This window comes from Mustela putorius, unplaced genomic scaffold (genome assembly GCF_011764305.1).
Source record: "Mustela putorius furo isolate JIRA1106 unplaced genomic scaffold, ASM1176430v1.1 tig00000281_pilon_pilon_pilon, whole genome shotgun sequence".
Lineage (NCBI taxonomy): Eukaryota > Metazoa > Chordata > Mammalia > Carnivora > Mustelidae > Mustela > Mustela putorius.
Window position 1 is genome coordinate 882,317 of NW_025421343.1, and position 12,887 is coordinate 895,203.

At 36.3% G+C, this 12,887-nt stretch overlaps 1 protein-coding gene across 19 annotated transcripts in view; it reads right to left on the reverse strand.

Annotated features, from left to right (window-relative positions):
• The window catches only part of TIA1 (TIA1 cytotoxic granule associated RNA binding protein), a 34,685-nt gene that overhangs the window by 9,906 nt on the left and 11,892 nt on the right, over nt 1–12,887 (reverse strand). For 9 of the 19 annotated variants that reach the window (XR_006606438.1, XM_045078981.1, XM_013051137.2 and 6 more), the window contains 5 exons: nt 10,297–10,395; nt 9,516–9,570; nt 9,311–9,343; nt 8,007–8,094; nt 4,555–4,630 (listed from right to left, as the gene is read on the reverse strand). Coding sequence is in view for 15 of the 19 variants with exons in the window: in XM_045078981.1 (XP_044934916.1) it covers nt 4,555–4,630; nt 8,007–8,094; nt 9,311–9,343; nt 9,516–9,570; nt 10,297–10,395 (351 nt within the window). In the remaining 4 variants the exon portion in view is untranslated. Of the gene's footprint in view, nt 1–4,554; nt 4,631–5,338; nt 7,376–8,006; nt 8,095–8,584; nt 8,704–9,310; nt 9,344–9,515; nt 9,571–10,296; nt 10,396–12,887 lie in introns of those variants that run through there. The other 10 variants (XM_045078984.1, XM_013051139.2, XM_004742137.3 and 7 more) reach the window with 8 other exon arrangements.

Below are 12,887 nucleotides of genomic sequence, written 5' to 3' on the forward strand. Positions count from 1 at the left end.
GCAGAGAGAGAGAGAGGAGGAAGCAGGCTCCCTGCTGAGCAGAGAGCCCGATGCGGGACTCGATCCCAGGACCCTGAGATCATGACCTGAGCCGAAGGCAGCGGCTTAACCCACTGAGCCACCCAGGCGCCCTGTTGTTGTTGTAAAGAAAGTCTCCATGCCCAACATGGGGCTTGAGTTCACAACCCTGAGATCAAGAGTCACATCCTCTACCAATCAGCCAGGTACCCCAAGCATGGTTTGATTAATACATACTAGAAACATGTTTTTTCTTTTCTTTCTTTTTTTTTTTTTTTTTTAAAGATTTTATTTATTTATCAGAGAGAGAAGGGGAGAGAGCAAGCACAGGCAGACAGAATGGCAGGCAGAGGCAGAGGGAGAAGCAGGCTCCCTGCCGAGCAAGGAGCCGGATGCGGGACTTGATCCCAGGACGCTGGGATCATGACCTGAGCCGAAGGCAGCTGCTTAACCAACTGAGCCACCCAGGCGTCCCTCTTTTCTTTTTTTAAAAAAGATTTTATTTATTTATTTGACAGACGGAGATCACAAGTAGGCAGAGAGGCAGGCAGCTGAAGGCAGGGCTTTAATCCACTGAGCCACCCAGGTGTCCTGAAACACGTTTTCTTGTTCACACGAATGATCCAGTGGAGAGGGAAAAACCGATGACACAGGGCAAGAGAACACCAAAGAACATATTAGCCAATTCTATTTATAGAAAGAAAATTTTCAAAACAGAAAAATCTACAGTAGTAGTAGTAGATTAATAACAGTAGATATAGTAGTAGATTGATAGTTGCTCAGGGCAGGGATGCCTGGGTGGCTCAGGCAGTTGTGTCCAACTCTTGATTTTGGCTCAGGTCATGATCTCAGGGTCATGAGGTCAAGCCCTGTGTGGGGCTCCACACTGGGCATGGAGCCTGTTTAAGATTCTCTCTCTCCAGGGCACCTGGGTGGCTCAGGTTATCTCAGGGTCCTGGGATTGAGCCCCACTTTGGGCTCTCTGCTTGGCGGGGAGCCTGCTTCCCCACTCTCTGCCTGCTTGTGATCTGTCAAATAAATGGATAAAAATCTTAAAAAAAAAAAAAAATTCTCTATCTCCCTCCCTAGCCTTCCCTCCAACAACAACAACAACAACAACAACAATAACAAAAGTTGCTCAGGGTTGAAGAAGAGGGTAATAGAAAGAAAAGGACAGTGACTGCCAAAGAGTATGTATCTTTTTGGGGTGATAAAAATATTATAAAATTGTGATAGTTGTAAACATTCTAATTTATAAATTCAACTCGTAGGAGCTGAATATTTTTTTTTTAAATTTTATTTATTTATTTGACAGACAGAGATCACAAGTAGGCAGAGAGAGGAGAAAGCAGGCTCCCTGCTGAACAGAGAGCCTGATGTGGGGCTCAATCCCAGGACCCCGAGATCATGACCTAAGCCAAAGGCAGAGGCTTCAACCCACTGAGCCACCAAGGCACCCATTATAAACATTCTAAAAACAACTTAATTGTACACATAAACAAGGAGATTATATGGTATGTGAATTATATCTCAATAAATGTATAGTAGGGAAAAAATATAAGAATAAGCATAGGAACAAGGTCCTTGAAAAGGCAAGAAAAGTTAAGATCCCAGTTTTAAGTACTTTGGCCTCCACAGGAAGCACACTTCTACTGTAACAGAAGAGGAAGGTGGATGATTTCTATGTAGATTTGGTGGTTCAAAGCTGAGGGAATTCCTGTATAGCTTCTGTTTTCTCACTAAAGCATTAATCTTGTCATCTTTGGGGTGATGCTGTAGAAAAGAGGAATACAGAGGAGATAGGAGGGGGCATGAAACAGTTGTAACAAAGAACGGGAACTCAAATTTACACTAAAGAAACAGGATGGTGAAGATAGTACCATGCACTCATTTACCATGTGTAACCATTAAATTAGAAACGAAACCAACTGACTCAGTTTTTCTTTAGCAGAATTTTGTTACTTGAGTAAGCAGAAAAGCTATGTTCCACCAGTACTGGAATTTGCCCATAGCATGATTGACATGGCAATAGAGGCAAGAGAGTTGAGAGTAGCCACAAGTAGGGCTGGGGCACTTCAGCACACCAGAATGCTGCCAATCACATAAAACAAATTTTATAGATGCTGAAATGTGAACTGAGGACATTAAAGTACTTTCTCACAGTTACCCTACCACAGGATGGCTATTAGGATTCAAATCCATCTCTGGCTGACTCCAGAGGCCATACACAATCATGCTTGGCCGACTCTATGCATTAGTAATTTCTATATAGCAGGGACCTATATGCCATAATCTCAAATGGAAAAAATTAGTTCCTAGTCCACAGAAGCCTACTTCCCCAACATAACACAAATCATTAGAATCCTATGTATCAATCCTCCAAGGAGCTCACACTAACTTCGGCTATCACCCCACTGCATGAAGTATTTTTCTACTTTTCCTAAATTTTATGCTATGATTAACAGTAAAGCTTTCGAAACCAGTAATATTGTCGATTTTTATTTTCTCATTTCACAGGAAATAAAACCCTTATAATTGGTAGATGTGATATGTACATGACAGAGCTTTTATCTTTTCACCTCTCAAAATCCTTAACCACTTCAAAGTTTTCTTCTAATATTCTAATACACGGAATTTTTTTCATTCACTTCCTGAAAGGATGAAAACTATACTGCACGACACTTTTTTTTTTAAATACAGATTTTACTTATGTATTTGAGAGAAGGAGAGAGAAAGCAAGAGCAAGGGGAGGGAGAAGCAGACTCCCACTGAGCAGGGAGCCAGATTTGACTTGATCCCAGGCCCTGGAGATCATGACCTGAGTCAAACACAGATGTTAACCATCTAAGCCACCCAGGTGCCCCTGCACACACAATTTTTTTTTTTAATTTTTAAAAAAGATTTTATTTATTTATTTGAGGGAGAGAGAGAGAGAGAGCGAGCGCACGCACGATGAGAGGGGAGAAGGTCAGAGGGATAAGCAGACTCCCCGCAGAGCTGGGAGCCGGATATGGGACTTGATCATAGGGCTCTGGGATCATGACCTGAGCCAAATGCAGTCACTTAACTAACTGTGCCACCCAGGCATTCCCACCCCTAAGGTATTCTTACACAGAAAGTACAGCAGTGTTTCTGTAATGTATCTTTGGCAAATGTCAGTCCTAACAGAAGCAACATGATAAAATCTAAGGTTAATGAAACCTTAGTGTATACTCCAGTGCGTATATATTCGTCCATCATTTACCCCTGTATTTTTGAAGTCTGATATCTCTGGCATTTAACTGTTTTGAACCTTGAGTTATCACACTAAAAGAGGTAAATCATTTATTTGTATTTATAATACATTTACAAGGTTCAAACTTCAAGCAGTACAATACTGTGATAAGCTTCCCACTCTGATCCCCATTTGCCTCTCACTTCCAACCCCCAAAGAGGAAAACTGTACAGCGAGTTTTTTGTTTATACCTGTGAGGGGAATACATATACCTAAAAAATACACACTCCCCTTTTTTACACAAATGAGGCTTTCACTTAATTTACCACAGAAGTATTTCTATAATCAGTATGTACAGAGATTCCTTTTATTGTTCTGTAAGTACTGGCTATAGTAAGATTTCCATGGTGTATATATATATTTTTTAAAACAGCAGGACATGATTACATTGTATGGAGGACATGCCAAAGATTTTATCCAGCTGATATACAGGGGATGAGGCTTTTCCTTCTGTGTATATCCTACTCTCACCTCTCATTTGACAAACTGAACTATCCTTCCTTTTCTCCACAAAACCCAGAAATTTCAAGTCCATGTAAATGTGTTTAAGAAATGATTGTTAAATGAAAGAAACGAGAAGACATTTTCAAATACATTAGTATATAATTTCTAAAAAGTCCCCACCCATTGGAGCATTTTACTGTTTGGGTTTTTTTTTTTAATTTTTTTTCTTAATTTTTTTAGTAATCTCTGTACCCTATATGGGACTCAAACTCAGGACCCTGAGGTCAAAAGTCTCATGTTCTACTGATTGAGCCAGCTAAGCATCCTATCAGTTACTTTCTTTTGCAGGTAAAAAAAATATATATATTTTCAGGTAATAAGATTTTATATTTTAAAAATTCACAAGAACCAATGGAAAATTACTATGAATAAGAGAATTTAGTAAAACAGCATATTAATAATCAATAGCTATATTCATATATATAAAGCAAATAGAAAACATTTTAAATTACCATGAGAATATAAACAGATCATGAATTAAATAAATAAATGAGATTTTCAATATCTACCTTTGGCTGATAATTTAAACATCTTGACTTTCTATATTCTGTAAACATTTTAACAGTACTTTGCATGTATCAGGTGCTAAATAAATGCTGAAGAAATGACCAAATGGGAAAAAAAAAGATATCCTCTTGCAAAGGTGTTAATTATCAGTAAAATGAGCAAGTGGCAGATCAAAGATAATTATTAAAACAAAATGCGTATCTTTAGCCTTTGGTATTAGCACCACACATGCACTTTTTAACTGAGCTCACCCATTTGTTGAAAAAGGAGACAAAGCCATATCCTTTAGACTTTCCTGTTGCCATGTCTTTTACCACTCGGGCATCTCTGAAATCAGAAATAATCAGAAGTTTAGATTTGCAAACTGTCCTCTGGATATCAAGTGAGACTGTCATATACAACTCATTTTTATGTTTCATCTTCATTAAAACGAACCTTTAATGCAATTTCACCTTTTATTCTATAAAATTTATCATGTATTAGCAAATGATGCTTAATAAACATGCAAATCAATAACTTCTTAAATATATATGTATATTGTAAAAAACTGCCTCCCATTTCAAAAATTTTTTAACTTTTAAGTATTAAGCATGGTAAAAGGAGCTATTCATACGAAATTACTGGAACCATTTATAGGGTTCACAGGCACATTAGAGGAATAGCTTTCTTTAACCATGCAATTGATAATTTTCTATTTGATACCATATACTATCTAATCATTAAAAAAATTAAAATAGAAAACTGGAAACTAAAAGAATAAAAAGCTGTATATTTCCTAAATTAATTAAATTATTTTGTTTTCTCAGATCAATTGACACCCCCCTTTTGGACTATGGGTAAATTTTGAGAACTTGATGTTTTCAGAAATGTTAATAAATCATTGAAGAAAAACACTAGACACACACTTTAGTTTTAAACTATATAAGAAAAGATTTTATACTGAATTTTAAAATAACAATCATATAAGATTGATTGGAAACTATAAGATATAAAAGCAAAATTTTAAAAAGTCAGAAAGTAAAAAAGCACGCCAACATTTATCCACTGTGAACCGTAGCTTGTAGTTAGCCAGGGCAATTCTGTCCATTCTTCAGAGATACTCTGCAAAATAACCAGAGCCCTATTATTTGAGATTGAGTAAAAAAACCCAGCCATGATAGCTAAAACTCCATACCTCAAAAAATTGGGACTCAAATTGTGCTTCACAGGCAATCTGCTTTTAAGTTAGCCAGGTATGTCACAATGCTTGTTCTCTCAGGACACATGAACAAAACAGGCACTTTCACAACAAAAACCCAAGTCAGAAAGCCATGCAATATAATTTTATATTAAAGTATACATAAGCATATTTTGATCAATTTAGGAGTGATTTATTAAGAGTTTAGGGTCAAAATGACAAAGAGGTGCTGGTGAAAAGGGAAAACTAATGCAAGTCACTTCTCAATATGAAAAAATACTTATTAAATTATCGGTATGGTACACATGCATTTAATTTGGTAGTTGATTCACTTTTATACCAAAATTTGTTAGACTACGCTAAGTTCAAGTAATAGAGTATAAACTGTATAAATTAGTGTAGGAAAGTACCGTATCTTTCATACTACATATTTTAACAGGCCACCACTTACTGAACACCATCTATAAACTGAGAACTGTTGCAGGATCTCTACAGAGAATATCTGGCTATCATGAGAACTGTTTAATATATGTATTTACCAATTTATTTCCTTTAACAAAAAAATTGGGAAATGATGCTGCCAACTAAAAAGGGTTCTTTTAAATTTAGAAACAGTAACTCCTTGGGTAGCATAAAACTCAGACATTATATATTACCTCCACTGAAAATTATAATCCATAAATTGTAAATTATAAAGGCTTCACAAAAAAAAAAATCATGGTTGATCATAAAAGAATCTAGACTATAATTATGATACCAACATATTTAACAAAAAGAAATTACTGATCCATGATTAAAAAGTCATTATTAAAATTAGAATGTCATGAAAACTTAAACTTGCTGATTGTTAAACAATCTTTATGTAATCCCAAATTAAAATCCCCATGTTTTCAGAAAAGCTACTTCAATCAAAATCAAAGCATTTAATAAGATAGCTATTGAATCTGTTAAAATGTTAGAAAATTTCTTTCTTCTTAAAGTTAAGTTTCAGGACATGTTAGCCTTGAAATATATTTTTAAGTCTTACTTATTTCTGAAAGGATTCTCTAAGGAGGAAGCAGCAAAGATCTAGATCAGGGTTCTTTAATCCTTCTTTAATCCTTTCATGGTCCTGTGACTACTCTGAAAATAGGATAAAACTTAAAAAGATACTCCACACCAAAAAGAAAACAAACACAAAATTTTGTACACTTATAGAGCTTTGGAGCTGCCAAAGGTTAACACCTTCCAGTCTAGGTATTTGAAAGCAAGCTAACCATCATCAACACCCTACTAACAGATTAAAGGGAACAATCAAGAAACTAGAACTTTACTTATTTTCCTAATCTGTTCTCACAGACAACAAAAAAGAGTCCATTTATAAACTCTAATCTGCCTGCCTTTAAAGTTGGCCTCTACCAAAAAAAAAAAAAAGTTGGCCTCTACCTATGACAATTCTTTGGTCACTGTTCATTTTCATCCTCCTACCAATGAACTACAACTCTTCAAATGAACACTCCCCAGATTTACTACGAATACTATTGGCATTTACTTTCCAGTCTCCTCACCTTCTCATCTCTGCTGTTGTTCTGTTCCTCAAACCAAACCAAAGCTAACGTTTCCTTTTTACTACTCTTCTAGTTGGAACAACAATAAAAAAGCAACCAGAAACCCCAAGATTCTGTTTTCTAAATTCAACAAGTACTTCTAATACTATAATCAACTTATTCTTACTCCACTATGGCATGCTTTTCAACATATTAAGATTCTTTTATGATGAACAATACCTTGAGTGAGCTACTTACAAAGGGCCTAAACTATACGACTATTAAGAAATGCAACCAGGGCGCCTGGGTGGCTCAGTGGGTTAAGCCACTGCCTTCGGCTCAGGTCATGATCTCAGGGTCCTGGGATCGAGTCCCGCATCGGGCTCTCTGCTCAGCAGGGAGCCTGCTTCCTCCTCTCTCTCTGCCTGCCTCTCTGTCTACTTGTAATCTCTCTCTGTCAAATAAATAAATAAAATCTTAACAAAAAAAAAAAAAAAAAAAAAAAGAAATGCAACCAAAACAGTGCTCCACAAAATACGAAAAGGCATTATTTTTGAAAGTAACAACGACAAAAGGGTAGATACCTGGGGATTAATATTTAACTGCTTTTTAGGTTGAATTGTTAAGGTTTCTTTTTGTTAAAATATATTAATACAAAATGCATGGTATCATAGAAGTACCCCAAGAGTCTAAATTCCTCAGTCAGAGCACAAGATTACTAAAGATTATGTCCAAGCTAAGCAAGACACTTACATAAGAAACAATATGTACCATAGCAAATTTGTCTCAAGAGCTAATGCTAACTGAAAAAGGATTTTAAAATACTTGGAATACAAAAGATTTATCATTGGGGAAACAATCTTTGGCTGTTAATGGCTTAAATGATCTCTAAACAACATGACGAATTATGTGGAAGGGTTAAAATTCATAACAGATTTTCAAATTCTATATAAGCCTGTTTCTAATTAAAATCCATTTAAATTTATCTCCTGTTACTTACGATATTCTTCCAAATGGTGCAAAAGCAGCTTTTATATCTTCAGTTGTAATTTCTGGACTGAGATCACCAACAAAGACATGGAAATGATCTTATAAGAGGAAGGAGGGGGAAGTGAAAAGAAAAATAAAATTTTAGAATTTAAGATATACTAAAATCTATTCAATAAAATAATCTTAATTTATGGATTAAGTATAACACTAGCCTATATCTATACAGATCCTATAAATTTTATAATGAATGAAGGTGATAATATAGGAAAGATTCTCTTAAAGACTGCTATCTCTAACTGGAAACTGACAGTTATATTTCTACTTACAGCCAATTATTACACTGGTCTAAGAAAATAAACTAATAATATATAACAAGCTTTGCAAAAAAAAATTAATGACTTAATTACCATTCTAATAGTGATTACATTTATCCAGTTTACCACTACATTAAGGTTTTAAAATTAAAATAAAATAGTGGTATTGTGAGTTATGTAGACTAGATTTGCCTCAGTTAAGACAATTTGCTGAAGCTAGCTACATAATATACTTGGTTTAACCATATTTTGTGAAGAACAATCAAAGAAATACCTTGCAATGCAACAGTTTGATGTTAAAGTATTTGACAGTTTTCTCAAAAGCCAACAGTTTTGGTTGCCCAGACATTACACCATTCAGTTTATGTGAATCCATGTGCAAGTGAACTAAGACTGAAGGCAACAGAATGAAAACAGTAATCCCTTCACTTTATATCAGAGCCATCAAAAAAGCATTGGAGAGAAATAACGATTCCATATGTGAAGTGTTTTTTTTTTTAAAGACAACATTCAAAAAAGAAACACTTTAAAAATACAAAATAGTTGGATCAACACTTTAAAAGGAACACATACATCAACTCTGACAAAGTATATTTGGAAAGAAAAATGACCCCCATCTGGCAGGCTTTAAGCAACATACTGGGTTGCCATTTGGGAAACGCTGTTTTGGGAGCAATCGGCAGATCTGGTATGCAGCACAGATCGTGACCTCAAGAAAGCAGGGTATCTTGCCTTTTATTTAGTTGGTGAAAGGTGAGAAAGTATTTCTAAGGTATCAGCTGCTACCAAGGGGATCAGAGAGCTTGAAATAGCACCAAAGTAGTGGACAAGCCACATTTGGTCAACGTTGGGAAGAAGGGGGGAAAATACTGCCAGAGAGACAAACAGAAATACGACCCCCTCCCTCCCACCACCCCCAAATATCAAACAAAAAAACTTCAAGTGGTTAGTGAATACCCTTTCAAGAGATTTCATTTTATGTTTAAGAAGATACAATTACCTTGTGAACGCTGTGTGCTGACAACGGTACTACCTGATGACAAAGATTAGATTTGTTCTTAAATTTATTAACACAAACACATTCAATCATATCTTAGGATAACGATCAAAACATTACTGCAAACATGTACGATGTTTATATGCTTTACAATAAAACTACTGTGTATAATAAAAACAAATATTCAAAGAGTATAAAATATACTTACTGCTTGTATCTTTCTTTTGACTGCTGGGGGTTGTTGCCCAATTCACTTTGACTTCCTAAAAAAATGTTTCTATATTTATATTCCATAAAAATAAAGCTCAAAAACATATATAACAAGATTTGCATCTATAAACGCACAGGAAGGCATATGCTGGAGATGAAACATTCAAGAGGATAACAGTTCTGGTCAAAGTTTCAATACTTACCTTTTAACCTATACTTCCTCAAATGCTGGCAAACCTAATCTTACACACTTCTCTGTTAACATTCAAATAACTTTTCTTATCTAAAGTAACAATCATTTCTTTCTTTTTATTCTTCCCCATTAGTACCCAAAGTTCTAGAGGTTTTATCCAAGCTTGAGTAATTCAACAAATATTTTAGTATTTACCATGTGTGAGGAATCTTGAAGAATACCAACATAAACAATGCCCTCTAAAAAGCTTTATTCCATCTTTTAAATATTAAATGTGACCTTCTGCTATGAAGTGATATAATGCCTCTAAAAGGTAATCAAATTGGGGGCATCTGGGTGGCTCAGTTGGTTAAGTGTCTGACTCTTGATTTTGGCTCAGGTCATGATCCTGGGGTTGTGAGATCATGTTGGGCTCTGCACTGAGCATGGAGGCTGTTTGGGATCCTCCCTCTCCCTCTGCCCTCCCTGCCACCCCCGCTTATGTGCACTCTCAATAATGAAAGAAAGAAAGGAATAGTTAAAAAAAAAACCAAACTATATACAACTTAAAATTTTCAAGTCACCTTCTTTAAATATGACAGCTTACCTTACCCATTATCTTCCGCCCATTCATAGCAGCCAGTGCTGCAGCTGCATGACGATGCTCATAAAACTCCACAAAACAATATGGATCATTTCCAGCTGTCTGTTGAAAGAAACACAAAAGCCAAATTCAAGTTGTATACACCCATTACCTTAAAATTCTGTGAAGTTTTATATATCTCAAATATCAGGCCAAGGAAAATGAAGGGGTCTAGTCCATGAGTTAATCTTTAGATTAGAAAGTAGACACTTCAAAAAATTGAATGGTCTTAAAGAACACTGTCTTCTTCAACAAGTTATTCTTTAATACTACATAGAATTTAATCTTGTATTAATGATTATCCTAATTTTAGATGGATACATATAGAAACCACACACACATTCCTCATATAACTACTTCTTTATGCTACGGACTAGACTCTTACACTTTCAAGTCTCAGTACTGGCTTTTAATTATCTTTCCTCTCTCTCCCCTGTTGTTTCGTTTTTAAGGTTTTATTTATTTATTTGACAGAGAGCGAGATGGCAAGAGACAGAACACAAGCAGAGGGAGGAGAGGGAGAAGCAGGCTTCCCATTGAGCAAGGAGGACGTGGGACTCAACCCCAGAACCTTGGGATCATGACCTGAACTGAAGGCAGACGCTTACCAACTGAGCCACCCATGATCCCATCTCCCTTCCCTGATAAATGTTACCTTTTACTGCTATCAATGTACACATATCCTTGCTGCTTCTAACTAAGTAGCAGAAAATATCAAGCCAACCTTCTTAAACCTATTTCAGGTTCTGAAAAGTGAAGAGGTTTTCCGATAAAGTTTTTAGAATAGGTTTCAGAATGTGGACTTTCTTTCTTTCTTTCTTTTTTTTTTTTTTAAAGATTTTATTTATTTATTTTTCAGAGAGAGAGAGAGAGAGAGCACAGGCAGACAGAGTGGCAGGCAGAGTCAGAGGAAGAAGCAGGCTCCCTGTGGAGCAAGGAGCCCGATGTGGGATTCAATCCCAGGACGCTGGGATCATGACCTGAGCCGAAAGCAGCTGCTTAACCAACTGAGCCACCCAGGAGTCCCCAGAATGTGGACTTTCTGACATCAATTTTTTGCTTATCATCTCTTAAAAATTCTCTTTTCTGGTGTTCCAAGTAATGGAGGTCTGATATGTGCATCTTGGATGCTTTATTGTAAATTAAAGAAGGAAAAACACCCCATATTTTATACCTATCTGCAAAATACAAAATGACTTAGACTCCATTTTTTAACTCTTTCCATAAACCCCTAAGCAAAATTCAAAATTTGAAATCAAAATTTAAAATCGAATGACATTAGAATAAAGAAATTACTATTTTGTTACAAGGAAATTAATCGTTTAAAAAAGTCACTGGCAATGATTTTTAAGAATGTTAGAGCGAGGAGGAATTTTTATAATTTTAAATACTGAAACAATTGTTTTATTTTAAAAATATTAAAGAGGGGCGCTTGTATGGCTTAGTCGGTTAATCATCCTACTTAGGTCATGATCTCAGGGTCCTGGGATAAAGCTCTGTGGCGGGCTCTGCACCTCTGTGTGGTGGGCTCTCTCCCTCTCCCTCTCTAAATTTAATAAATCTTTAAAAATCTTCAAAAAAAAAGTAAATAATATAAAAATATTTTAAAAATTACATAATTCAAACTAACACTACACTTAATGGTAATTCTATTACAAAGGTCAATGTTGTCAAACATTAGAATGTCGTTACATAAAGTAGCCTAGATTTCAGCACAATCAAATGAAAAAAGAATCTTAATTTTATATAATTTGTACCCAGAAAAAACTGCACCTGTTAGATAAAAAGATCTAAGCATTCATACTATCAGCCTTCATACTCCAGAGTATAAAATTCATATCTATGAACATCAATCAGTCCAACAGTATGAATAGACTGATATTTAGACTGGTCTTTTTTTTTTTTTTAAAGATTTTATTTATTTATTTGACAGACAGAGATCACAACTAGGCAGAGGGGCAGGAAGAGAGAGAGGAGGAAGCAGGCTCCTTGCTGAGCAGAGAGCCCGATGTGGGGCTCAATCCCAGGACCCTGGGATCATGATCTGAGCAGAAGGCAGAGGCTTTAACCCACTGAGCCACCCAGGCGCCCCCCCCCTTTTTTTTGACAGAGAGAGACACAGCAAGAGAGGGAACACAAGCAGGGGGAGTGGGAGAGGGAGAAGCAGGCTTCCCTCAGAGCAGGGAGCCCAATGCGGGGCTCGATCCCAGGACCCTGGGATCATGACCTAAGCCGAAGGCAGATGCTTAATAACTGAGCCACCCAGGTGCCCCTAGACTTGTCTTTTTACACACACTATGATTCAGGATTAACAGCAATTACAGATGAATGATACAATGTTTTTCTATATGGTAAGGTCTAATGGACAGGAACTGCCACAATGCAAGAAAAGCTTTAATCAGGGCATTTTTTTTTTTTTAAAGATTTTTTATTTATTTATTTGACAGACAGAGATCACGAGTAGGCAGAGAGGCAGGCAGAGAGAGAGAGAGGAGGAAGCAGGCTCCCTGCTGAGCAGAGAGCCCCATGCGGGACTCGATCCCAGGACCCTGAGA